The sequence below is a fragment of the Liolophura sinensis genome, chromosome 3 (assembly GCF_032854445.1).
Source record: "Liolophura sinensis isolate JHLJ2023 chromosome 3, CUHK_Ljap_v2, whole genome shotgun sequence".
Classification (NCBI taxonomy): Eukaryota; Metazoa; Mollusca; class Polyplacophora; order Chitonida; family Chitonidae; genus Liolophura; species Liolophura sinensis.
Genome location: NC_088297.1, coordinates 1,056,320 through 1,069,042, shown reverse-complemented (window position 1 = coordinate 1,069,042; position 12,723 = coordinate 1,056,320). Strand labels below are relative to the sequence as shown.

Sequence of the window (12,723 nt, the reverse complement as noted above, 5' to 3'; positions counted from 1 at the left end):
CCCTTTTCAGTCTTACTTATCGAATTCGACTAGCTTGCACTGGGTAGTCAACAGGGGTGTCTGATGTAGCACTGGCTTCCCTGTTGACTACTCAGGGACTGTGTATGGATTGTAGCACTGACACCCCTGTTGATTACTCCGTGACAGTGTATTGATTGTTGCACTGACTTCCCTGTTGACTACTCAGTGACAGTGTATTGCTTGTAGCATGGAAACCCCTGTTGACTACTCAGTGACAGTGCATCGATTGTAGCACTGACACCCCTGTTGACTACTCAGTGACAGTGCATCCGTTGTAGCACTGGCTTCGTTGTTGACTACTCAGGGACAGTGTATTGATTGTAGCACTGACACCCCTGTTGACTACTCAGTGACTGCATGAATTGTAGCACTGACTTCCCTGTTGACTACTTAGTGATAGTGTATTGATTGCAGCCCTGATACCTCTGTTGACTACTCACGCAGAGTTAATTGACTGTAGCACTAATATTTCTGTCGAATACTCAGTGGTTGTCCACTATTCATCGTAGGCCTACTAATTCCATTCCTTGTTGGCAATTCATTTATAGTACCAGTTACCTTTTCGTCTCCACCCTATGCTGAAGCAGTCCGTCGGGGCAAAATTAAACTTCGGAGGGAGACACACAGACCGGATATAGGGTGTGAAAGTGACGGGAGCGGACAGCAACAGCATCACCAATGTGTTATCTTCATTCAGCACCTTTCTTGCAACTTGGCGCTCTACTTCCTGCTTACCACGCTCATGTCGGTTCTCTACACCAAGCCGAATTGTGGTGTTGCTACCAATCAACCTACAACAGCAAATTGAGTTTCTAATAACCTTCTTGCGGGGTGTGTATGGTTGGCTGCATTTTCTGTGTGTGGGCTTGTGTGGAAATGGGGGAGGGGTGTAGAGGAACAAGCATAGGGCTGGGTTTCACGAATCAAGGCAAGCTTCCGGAACATCGCTGGAGCTAATCGTTTTAACATCAGTAATACTGTTAAGTGACGATGAAGATGGTATGGGTAGCCACCATTCCAATCGTTTTCCCCGTGGGTTTCCCCGCGCTCTGCCCGGTTTCCTCCAAACATAATTCTGATCGCATTATTCTTAAGTACGGCGTAAAGCACCAATCAAATAAACAGGAACAGTTTACAACTCTGGTCTTGGGTTTCTCCTGGTTTCTTCCCATCATACTGGTGGCCGACGTCGTGTAAGTGGAATAGTCTAGAGTACCGTATAAAACATTAATCAAGTACATACATAACTAAATGTTACAACTCAGAACCGATGATGAGGACAAGTTTTATGATATCAACTGAAAAAGCTTTCTGCATCAAGATAAACACCAAATAGCCAGGGACAAAAATAAATAGTCACCGCTGGTCAGGAATGGATTATCTAGACAAAGCGCATACTGAGTGAAGGATGTCCGGAATCATCGACACGAGAGAAATTATGTTTAACGAGTGCGAATCATGAGTAGGCCTATAACAGGACTTGCCGAAAGTTCAAAATTACTAATGCCAAATCCCACAGTATTTATCGTATGTTTTCTTATACCGAACAAGAAGTGTACGTCCCGAGGGAGAAGTCTAATTTGCTGAATTTGAACGATGATAGCTGAGTAAGCCCTGCTAATCAGCCATCATCTACTTGTTTACTTTTACTCAGATTTGGATGCAAGGCTACATGTTGCTGGCACACTTTCCCACTTACGATTGGAGAGGAAGCCAGCATGAGCTGGACTTGAACTCACAGCGACCGCATGGGTTAGAAGCTCCTGAGTAATTACGCTGCGCTAGCGCGCTGACTAATTGAGCTAACTTACGGTAACTAGTAAGCACAAAGAACATCAGCGATGGAATAATCCCCTAAAGTGCTCATCACGAGTGAAAAATCTGAGCCCAATGCACTTAGCACTTTTTAATATACCCCCCTTAATATTTTTTTCCTATCATTGATTCTAGTGCACAATACACTAAGTCATGAAATTGGTGATTTCGGTATTTAATATGCACACACCGTATCAACGAAGGAATATCACCCTTGTGTTACAGTGCTATACGTGTGTGCGAACCCTGAGCTTAATAAATGCAGTACCTACAAGATATCCGCCCTGACATTGTCCTTTGCTTTGCTTTCCCATGTTATTGGACACCGGCTCTCGGTGCATGACATAACCTACAGTGCAAGCGACCTAAAAACTAGCAGAGGTCAGGGAGTACGCAGAGAGAGACAATTACAGTAGAATAACCACAGATGACGCGAAATCGTTAGCCTTTGTCTAGTGTACGTGATAAAATCTATGAAGCACAACGAATGAGTTTTGAAGTTGCAAAGAGAAAATTTAATAAATAATAAAATCAATAATGTGTTGTGAATGCATTGTTTATGAACATACTGTGTAATATTATGCATAACAATAACATGCAATATGCATATAAGCATAAGGTTTAACGTCATACTTAACACTTTTCAGTTAAATGACGATGAGGAGACCGGTTGTGTGCATATATTGTGTTTTCTTGTGGCAGGGCGAGTCCATGCCGCCAAACTGATGCCGCCACTGAAGTATCACACCGAAGCCTTCAGACATGACACCCACCCAGTCACATTATCCCAACACCGTGCCAACCGCTCCTGTTTCCTTGTTCTAATGTCTCAGTAGAGGGCCTCTGTGGCTCAGTTGGTTAGCGCGCAAGTACAGCGTAATGACCCAGGAGTCTCTCACCAATGCGGTCGCTGTGAGTTCAAGTCCAGCTTATGATGGCTTCCTCTCCGGCCGTACGTGGGGGAGGTCAGTCAGCAACCTGCGGATGGTCGTGGGTTTCCCCCAAGCGCTGCCCTGTTTCCACCCACCATAATGCTGACTGCGGTCGTATAAGTGAAATATTCTTGAGTACGGCGTAAAACACCAATGAACTAACTAAATAAATAAATCTAATGTCCCAGTGCGAAGCTAAGTAGCAACAAGCTCCATTTCTAAAGTCTTTGGTATGACCCAACCCCGGCTTTATCTCAGGCCACTTACGAGCGGACTCTTTCACTACTGGGTCAGCGAAGTGGTTAATATAATACTGTATACTATGTAACTTATTATATACTACATAATAACTAAATAATCCAACATTAAGCATTGGTTAACTCTCGTAAGTAGTTTTACCTGCCACAAGATGGCGCTAAAACCCAGTTTTCACTTAGTAGCACTCCAGTGCATACAAAGCTACCTCCCGTGTTGATGAGTACAAGCCATGGCCACTCGGCCACCTTGGAACGCTTGGCGCTTACACCGATCTCTTCTATTTCTTCGTAACCTTGGACACCACACTCTGAACAAAGCAATGGGAAAGAAGAATAGCACATTACCGACATGTTACAAATATTGGCAGAGGATTAATTCTATGCACTGTACTATTACATTACAAGCAACAACAGAAGTATTGAAACAGGTAGACTTATTGTTGATGAATGAGGTGCATGTTTACAATTTATAGTCCACCGAAAGTTATAATATCCACACATGCACACAACGACAAAAGTAGCTACCATAATAAATATCCACATTTGTCATAGTGTGTGCATGCCAAACTCTAAGAAAGGACCGGCGGACTAACGTATAAGTGTCTAAAGCCATGCCCATGCAGAAAACTATCGCTTTATATGACAGCAGATGTTAAATGTTGAGCGTGTCACAAAGTTCACCTAACGTTTCGTGCCCTTAACTCATATGGCATCCAGGGATCCGTTTCACCAAGCACACGTAACGTTACGTCCACTTAACTTACATGGCAACCAATATTGTAGATATCATGTAACCATGGTAGTTACGTGGCCGTAGTTCTACGTACGATGTGTGAAACAGGGCCCAGTTCTGTAAACATAACGTCGCCAGGGTAAATAACCGAAGGTAGCGCTACGTGCACTTTGTGAAACTGGCTGTGAGACCTGGACTCGAACAGTTGATCACACTTGCCAATGGCTTGCGATTTACTGATCTGAATCAGCAATGATCCTTAAAGCCGAGTTAAGGAAAACTGAAATAAAATCGGATAAAACCTTACCCAATGACTCGCACTCAACCAATATAGGATCACAGGATCTATAAAACAACAACATTATAGACAAAATGTTAGGCCAGATAACTTCGCAGCAATTACAAGCGATGACTGGTGTAGAGTGGGAACCTAAATTTGCACTCTTAGAAAATCTTCAGTCCACTATTGCGATAACATCCCAATCAGGCCAAATCGAGCTGGTGATAAGGAAATATCGAGAAAGAGTGATGAAAACTCTCCATAGAATATTTGCCACTAATACTAAATTTAGATACATTTTTACGAAAACACAGCATGTTTAATGACATGGGGATTATACTAGAAAGAAAAATCCGCTCTATACGATGTAGGCTACACATTTCTCATAAGGCCACGTCATCGTACCTATGCAAAAATATTAATTGAGAAGTTGAGAAATATAAATTTATTTATTTATTTATTTATTTATTTATTTGATTCAGGTTTTACGCCGTCCTCAAAAAGATTTTACTTATATGACATCGGTCGGCATCATAGTGCGAACAAACCAGATATAGCCCGGAGCAAACTCAGAGGTAACCCGGGGAAGCAGAGAAATATATACAGAGAACTTTGCTCGGTGATACTGTGGCGGTATATGTACTGCAGCAGACCACAGTGAGATGTCAACACCAGCATAGTGCGCAATCCGTACGTCATCCACTGATGTATATATACACTTTCTGTTTTGAACGGCATTGCTGACTCACTGGGACACCGTCAGGTTGTAGCCACTGATTAAATTTCGCTCAACAACTGATGGGGTTGCTAATAAACCCGGCTTCTGGGACAGACCAAGAGACACGTTCTTCACGGCTCTGCAAAAAAGGACGGTAAGACAGTATGACATGCACTATATTGTACGAGGTGATTACTACACAAACATGCCCCACAAATAGGACTTTTTTGCGATTCCATAAATATTTTCTTAGATTTTATGCATGAGGAATTTATGTAAATATATTCAAAGGCTTTGAAGAGCACGGCGTGCTATCATCATAATCATAAAACATGTTGGCAATTGCATGAGTGCATGAGTGTGCAACAAATGTAAATAAAGTTGAATGACATAGCAGTGAGCGTGGACGTGTACGAGAGAGTAGGATCTCATTTTCAAATCGATATGGAACTACGTGCAAATAAAATATATTGGATGAATATGATTTTTGATTTGCAACTTATGAGGGCTCGCACAGTAAATGTATTTAGCGATCGCGGCACTAGAACTGTCAAATAGTTGAAATGCGCTGTTTTCATTTCATTACCCTCTTAACCTAATGGGCAAACTAAAGGGCTCGCCGGCTAGTCTGTACGCATGCGCATTCTGGCAAGAACTGCCAAATAACGCGATAACGAGGTAAAAGTAGCATACACTGACACTGTGAGGTTAGGAAATAGCCTAGGAACACCAATCCAGCTACGCCAACAAAGGGTCACCACCCAGTTCAAAGCCGATTAAACGAACTGAGCATTTCTAAACGGCTGGTAGTACTACTTACTTATATCCAAGGTAATCACAAGTATTCACTGCCAACTGGTTCATGTCGCTAGATCCTACACACAACGTTCCCCACTGGCCATCAGATGTCTGGATTCGCACGCTGTGATCCTCAGTAAAATGTACTGAAACAGAAAGAAGAAACTCATTGGGTTTTGGTTACATTTGTCTCAGAAAATTGAATCTGGCGTATGAAATTGGTGTCGAAATGCGCATAGATAATATTATGCTTTGTCGGGCTTCAAGAGATGCCACAAAGATGACATGAAATCTTTGTGGTACATGACAGAAAATGCAAAGTCCGATACAGATCTTACCACATCAATACATACTAGCCAGCCTAATTACACATATTGTAATTCTAATTACACACACATGTACTGTCACATATAGTGTAACCCTACTTACACTTACTAATTACCATAATTACACACATTACATGAATAAAATCTAATTACACACACTACACGTAGTAACATAATTTATACCCACTAGTCACACCAATTACACTTACTATTGCGCTGTTTAAAAACATATTCGACCTATTTACACATACCGTTCCCTAGTTACACATTGGTCACACATATTGGTCAACTAAATTGGCCAAAACTGCCACCCTTATTACACATATATTTACAACTACAGCACTTCCGTCATTCCAATACTGTTATCAAATTCAAGAATAGAGTTTACTCTTAGACTGTATTGACTAAGGCTGTGTCAATCTCGTCTCACTGCATCCTTGTCATTTAGTTACATTTAGTTCATTGTCATTCTTTCAGACAAAACAGATCAATTTATTCTTTTTTAATGTTTTCTTTCTACGCTGAGTTCAGTTCGATTCTTTTCACTTTGGAGGACAAAAACTGACAGTGGGACATTTTGCCCGAAAACATGTTGGCAGGCAATCTACGTGTATGTATTATATTGTATCATGTACTACTCCGGGAAACATCAGATGTCCACTGTTTTACAGAAAATGTGCACGAAACTATCCTTCCGATGAAAACGACGAGTGCAATGTTCTGTTCAAACTACAGTAACACTCCAAGCACGAAACAAGCAGGCCAATTTCTTTTTTTTTTCATTTATATATTTGATATACGCCGTACTCAAGATTATTTCACTTATACCATGGCCGCCAACCTTATGGAGAGTGGAAACCGGGCAGAGCCCGGGGGAAAGCGGACAGATGGTGCTAGGAAATCGGGCAGAGCACGGGAGGAAACTGGGCAGAGCCCGAGGAAAGGTCAGTTAGGTTATGTTGAGTGTGACAGTAAGTTGTTTTTCGTCAATAAGGCGTGCAAGTTTTTGTATACCACTTAGGAATGATTGTACAACTCCAATTTCCACCCACGAGAGAGCCTCCCAACGTATAACTGAACTATTTTTCATTACGGCATTACCGAATATTATGGAGATATTTATGTATCGACAGGTTTGTACTATACAGCTATACTTACAGCATCTGTCCTCATCGCTGCCATCTTGACAATCAGGGATTCCATCACATCGCCAGTCGCTTCGGATACATTCGTAATTCTTACAAGTAAACTGATCAGCAGAACATTTATCTGTATAAAGAAAACAACGGGCGTATTAAATATTGGAATGCCTATTAGTATGCAAAATTCCTGAATGTATGTACTGTGTACGCATGTGTTCGGTATTTTTAGTAATATGTCCGGTCTGTTTGTCACCTAGAATTTTACGTAGCTTTCCGTATTATCCGTATCATATCAGGACTTGGTCTCCTTGTAGCAGACATATTGCTGCTCATAGCTGGCAGAATCGTCCGAACGCTATTTATACCTAATATATAGAACTTCAGTGCTGGAGACAGAAGACTCAGGTTCAGATAATTGGACATAAAACACCGACAAATAGTCAATCTCAAGCAAACAAAGTTCGTTCAATTGCTGACACATTAAGCTTTACACTGGTGTAGAAATCGTCCCACAAATGTACTTTCATGTGGCTACACTAAGTCGGACACCCGCAAGTTTGTAGGTAACAGGCAGAAAGCATGCAGTTGACAGTTCTGGCTTGATTTCTCATCGATGAAAGCTGTTGGAGCCATTCTATTTCTGCCATCGTCCAAGTGAAATGTTCTATTTATAAAACACTTTGGAATACCTTGATTGGTTACGGTCTACGACACTTATGCTGCATTCTCTGTTTTTTACTCCATCAACGCAAATCTGTCAGTTCAACTGGCGTCCATCACCGTAATCCGTCAGAGCGATAAAAGCTTAGCTCTGATTGATTGTAAGCAAATCATCAACCTATTCAGAGCAAAGCTGACGGATTACCAGTGATGGAGGATGGCTGAACTGACAACTGTGCCTTCATGGAGTAAAAAAACAGACAACTCCCGCAGACCGTAACTTCTGTTGGCCGTAGGTAATCAAGGTATTTCAAATGGTAGAAATATTGTGACCCCAGCGGCTTTCCTCGCTCAGAAATCAAACCAGAACTGTCGCCCGACGGACTTTTCCCTGTTACCGGATTTGTCGGACTAAAACACAAAACCTACAAACTTCCGGCTTCCGGCGGGGTTTCCAGCTTCGTGTAGTCAAATCAAAGCACGTTTGCGGGCCGATTTATACACCAGTGTATAGCTTAATGTATCCACGTTTGAACGAACGTCGTTTGGTTGAGATTGAAATAATTCTCCGTGCCTTCTGCCCAGTTATGTGAAGTTGGGGTTTTTGTCCTAGGCACAGAAGTCACGTACCTTGCTCTATATATTAGATATAAATAGCGGTCGGACGATTCTGCCACCTATGGTGCTGCCCAACAAACTCCATGACAATGAGGCGACAAGTATGTCTAAGTGCCATGTTTCTGTAATTATGCCAAAGGCCAAGAACGAAAAAGAGGCTTGAATGTACCCTTATTTTAAAACTTATTCATCCACTGCACAGTACTAGGATGTTCAACTTTCAGGGGATAAGCACGGGATGTTGTTAGGTATTGTGGGGTGTTGTGAGGTGTTGTGGGACGGGGTGGGATGTTCATTGATAGGATGGAACACCCTGCATGTTACATGTAGGTCACCTATGACCGTGATTAATTACGGCACTATGGAATACACAAGAACCCCCTGTTCCTGTAGTTTCCTTTCGAAATTCTGCTCAATAAAACAGATAGTTATTTCCACTGGTGTATTAGTATGTATGAGCAGAATGAGTCATACGTGAGATAAACAAAAGCCTGCTGTGCCCAACGTACAATACAGTGGACTGGCAACAGCCAGGGCGCCAGTTTAGTTCATATTTTTCAACCCTTTTTTTCTAAGCTTTCGACAGGAAATTATCATCAATCACTTGTATACCCTGAGATGTCAAAACGACTCATATAAAATGCCGTCTTTCTCGCTGAATTGCGTGTGACTGCCAAGAGTTACAATGTTTGAATATAGCGACGTGGTTGTGTTTCCCGGCAGCGAATAAATTCCGGTCATGCGCAGAGCAAACAGCTACACACATATACATTATGGAAATGTGCATCGCGTGTACAATTCAATGACGTCATCCTCCGTTATACTCACTGCATCCCTCCTCGTCATCGCCGTCAGGACAATCCTGTTCTCCGTCGCAGATCCATTCAGTATGCACGCAGGTCAGTCCGTCTCGGCAGATCAAATATCCGCTGCCACAATCTGCAAAACAAAAATACTTCCTTGTTTCTAAGATGACTTCCGTAATACTACGACAGGGGCCACTTTATTGGCTTTTGAAAGATGAACCTTGGTCCATGTTTTGAAATAGGACGTCAAAAGATCTGACCAACTTAAAGACAGACAGGGCGAGTTACAGAGCTGTTCGTGGCAACTCAAGATCTCGCCCGATTGCTGGCTCACGTGATTGGGTCTACCTTACACGATCTCAACTGGTGTACGACATAAGAACGTGTGTTAGGTATCAGGCCGCAGAATCACGAAGCTGTCTTAGATGTAGTCAAACCTTCATTACAAAAATGAACAATGGGGTTTATGCTCAACACAAAGTTCACGAATAATACCACAAAACTGAAGACTAAAGTTGAGTGAAAGCTTAGACAGCTTCATGATTCTGGGTTTGGCTGTTCAAAATTATTCAAAATTATTTTAAGATTTGATACGGGATTTAATTTTTAATCGAAGTTTCAAAGTTTGTACTTAGCCGAAAAATAATTCCGCAACAGTATATTAAATATGCACTGAAACAGCTGCTGTTATACTTTGACTTTGGGCAACTTCATTTGTTGTTGGGTTTGGCTAAAACTTTAAATTTAGAATATGATCTGATAGTGGTACTTGCTAAAACATGTTCGAACAACTGGACCCTGGGTCCTGTGAACACGTGAGTCAGCTCATCAGGTCATGCATTGTTTTCTACCATTCATCTCCATACCACATCTGAGCCTCATTGTACGGGTGAGCTATTCTTGAGATCGGTTCAAACAAAAAACAAAAGTAAACATGCAATGCTCTAACCAGAGCTGTGATGGATTTTGCACAGTTTCTGGTGTACATAAAATATCTAAAAAGTATATATCATTAAAAATGCCCATGTTCCTAGCAGTTTAAATGAAACTTTCGTCCTGTGTAATTTGCCATTAGGTGCGCGACTCACCCGTTTGCGTTTATACTACTTCTCGTGTTGTGTTAACCATTCTATCCTCGTACACGTAGAAGCACGAGCTGTATGTGTACGTAAATCACTACTTACGATAATAGTTTAGTATGTGTTAGATTTAAATCCCAACCTGATATGATAATAAGCTCATTAAAGTCGGAAGTCGGATCAAGATTTACTATTTACTTATTATCTGATCGTTGTTTTTCGTCGTACTTAACAGTATTTCACTTATACAATGGCTGTCATTATTATGGAGGCAGGAAGCCAGGCGAGGCCAGGAGAAACCCACGACCAGGTTCCTGGCAGACCTTTCCACGTACGACTGGGGAGGAAGCCACCATGAGTTGGAATGAACTCACGTCGATCGCATTGGTGAGAAGTCACTGAAGAATCGTGTTGCGCTAGCATGGTAACCACCCAACCGCAAAGGACCTCGTCTGATAAAGACATATGTATCTGAAAAGAGATTCACTCTATGCAAATGAGATCATGTCCAAGGCTGGAGCTAATTTCATTAAGAGCTTCCCATATCTGATAATATACGGAGGATATTTTAGATTGCCCTCAGAAAGAGAATTGCTCAACTAAGTTTTCTCTGTTTGCGCATTGTTTCTTCCCAGCCTAATATCAAAACGGTAGCAAAGTCCATCCGAAACCATCCATCTGTTGACGACTACAAACCTTGAACACATTTCAGGGATACATCCTCATAGTGCGTGCAGTCGTGGACACCAAATTGCCTCGTGGAACACATGAAAAAGTTGTGGTCGAAGATGTCACAGAAGACGTCGTCCAACCATATAGGACCTACGCCAGGATGTGACGTCGACAGAATTTCCGGTTTACCCCTGCAACAAGCAAAGTTACTCAGAACACAATAAATGACATTAACAAAAACACCACGAATTGAAGCCACACAGTTTTGAGGGTTTTTACCTATACAGCTGTACGACGATACATTTATTTTCCAACAAAATTAATGAAACTTGCATTTTTGTATCCGTCCAAATGTGTACGGTTACTGAACCACACATGTTCCCATATTCCCATATATGTGATGTGTATTAGTTTGTGAAATGGGGTGGGGTAAGAAGCGGGTGGGGAGGCGTCTGCGAGCTTAGTGGGATCATTCAAACATTCAAAGAAACAGGGCCATGCATGGGCAAGCGGTTTGGATACTAATCTTGCATTCATGGGCCACATAAGATTTGAGTTCAATCCAGACATGGAAGACGGAATGTCCGAGAGTCCGCAGCAACCACTGTCCTAGAGAGTAACTCTGTTTCGCAGGTTTTGTATGAAGTTGCTCGACAACCATTTGACCAAGTCCGAGGGTCATATTTGAGTCATCTCTTACGGTTTTTGGTCACTCTAATTTGGACTACCCATGAAATTGGTCACAATAAATAGAAAGACTCTCGAATTTAGGATTCAGTCTAAAATTCAGTCTAAGTCTCAAATGCATTTGGTTTCATATGAGGAGTTATTGTAATCTGCAAATATTCGGTATGTTTAGATGACGATTGTCCCATGACCGTGACAGGACAGCGCCACCGGGGTGTTGACTAAAGCATAAATCCAATGGGCTATATCACTGAGTACTGGGCTGTAACACACGCGACTACCAGGGCTTAAAGAAGTGGGACCGGGGCTGTATCACACAGTTATCTCCCTTTAGGCAAAATCCATATGTTATTGTGCCTGTCTTGCTCACAGGTTCTAAAAAAGTGTTATTTCCAATTACGTGTTCCACCTACCTGTATCCTAAAGTTCTGCAGGCGGCACTTGCCTCTGCAACTCCGAAGTTGTCGTCACACACTGTTCCCCACGAGTTACCGGACCTGATCTCTAACCTGCCCTCACTAGGTGTCGCTCCGCCTGCTAGTCTGATGTAGTTTGTCAAAGGCTCGGTAGGGTCAACTACAGCAACCAGATTGTTAAAATAAATTGAGCCAACGTATAAAAAAAACTACAGCTGTAAAGTGAGTAAAATCAGATCAGCAACTACAGACATTGTGGTAGTTCGTAACCTGTAAAATCTGATGACTTATCAATTCACTTCATTGAGGTTTTTTACCCGAACGGATCCCAAAGAGGCTATACCGTAATGTTTTGGGAAAAAAGTGCATGTTTTACTTTTTTTATTTGTTTCACCGTACACATTTTGAAGTTTTACAGTATCGGATGAGACCGCATGAATAAAACCGCGAGGGGCTTGTTTTATAACTCTAGATATAGTATTAATTTATTTATTACAAAACAGGGAGGTAAAAAACAGGCATGGATCAGTTAAATATATTTACAGCATATACAAAAAACAACTACAAAGGGTATAAAAACTTTTAAAATAACACTAAAAAGACAAATATCAATACCATATTCCATGATCAAATTAATTTTTTCTACATATCAAGGTTAGCTCAAGTTATTGCCCTTTAGGAAATAGGAGACCAGTAGCATAAGAAAAAAACATGCAAGGGTGTTAGCACATGTTACAAAATCATCCTTTGCCGGGGTTATTAG

The 12,723-nt window shown here is 41.6% G+C and overlaps 1 protein-coding gene across 1 annotated transcript in view; it reads right to left on the bottom strand.

The window, feature by feature from the left end:
* Positions 1 to 559: 559 nt before the first annotated feature.
* The window catches only part of LOC135463936 (scavenger receptor cysteine-rich type 1 protein M160-like), a 60,831-nt gene continuing 48,667 nt past the window's right edge, over positions 560 to 12,723 (bottom strand). The window contains exons 32-40 of the mRNA XM_064741399.1: positions 11,958 to 12,120; positions 10,882 to 11,048; positions 9,129 to 9,239; positions 7,039 to 7,149; positions 5,577 to 5,700; positions 4,788 to 4,895; positions 4,066 to 4,103; positions 3,168 to 3,333; positions 560 to 812 (exon numbers count right to left, since the gene is read on the bottom strand). Of these exons, the coding sequence (XP_064597469.1) occupies positions 560 to 812; positions 3,168 to 3,333; positions 4,066 to 4,103; positions 4,788 to 4,895; positions 5,577 to 5,700; positions 7,039 to 7,149; positions 9,129 to 9,239; positions 10,882 to 11,048; positions 11,958 to 12,120 (1,241 nt within the window). The remainder of the gene's footprint in view (positions 813 to 3,167; positions 3,334 to 4,065; positions 4,104 to 4,787; positions 4,896 to 5,576; positions 5,701 to 7,038; positions 7,150 to 9,128; positions 9,240 to 10,881; positions 11,049 to 11,957; positions 12,121 to 12,723) is intronic.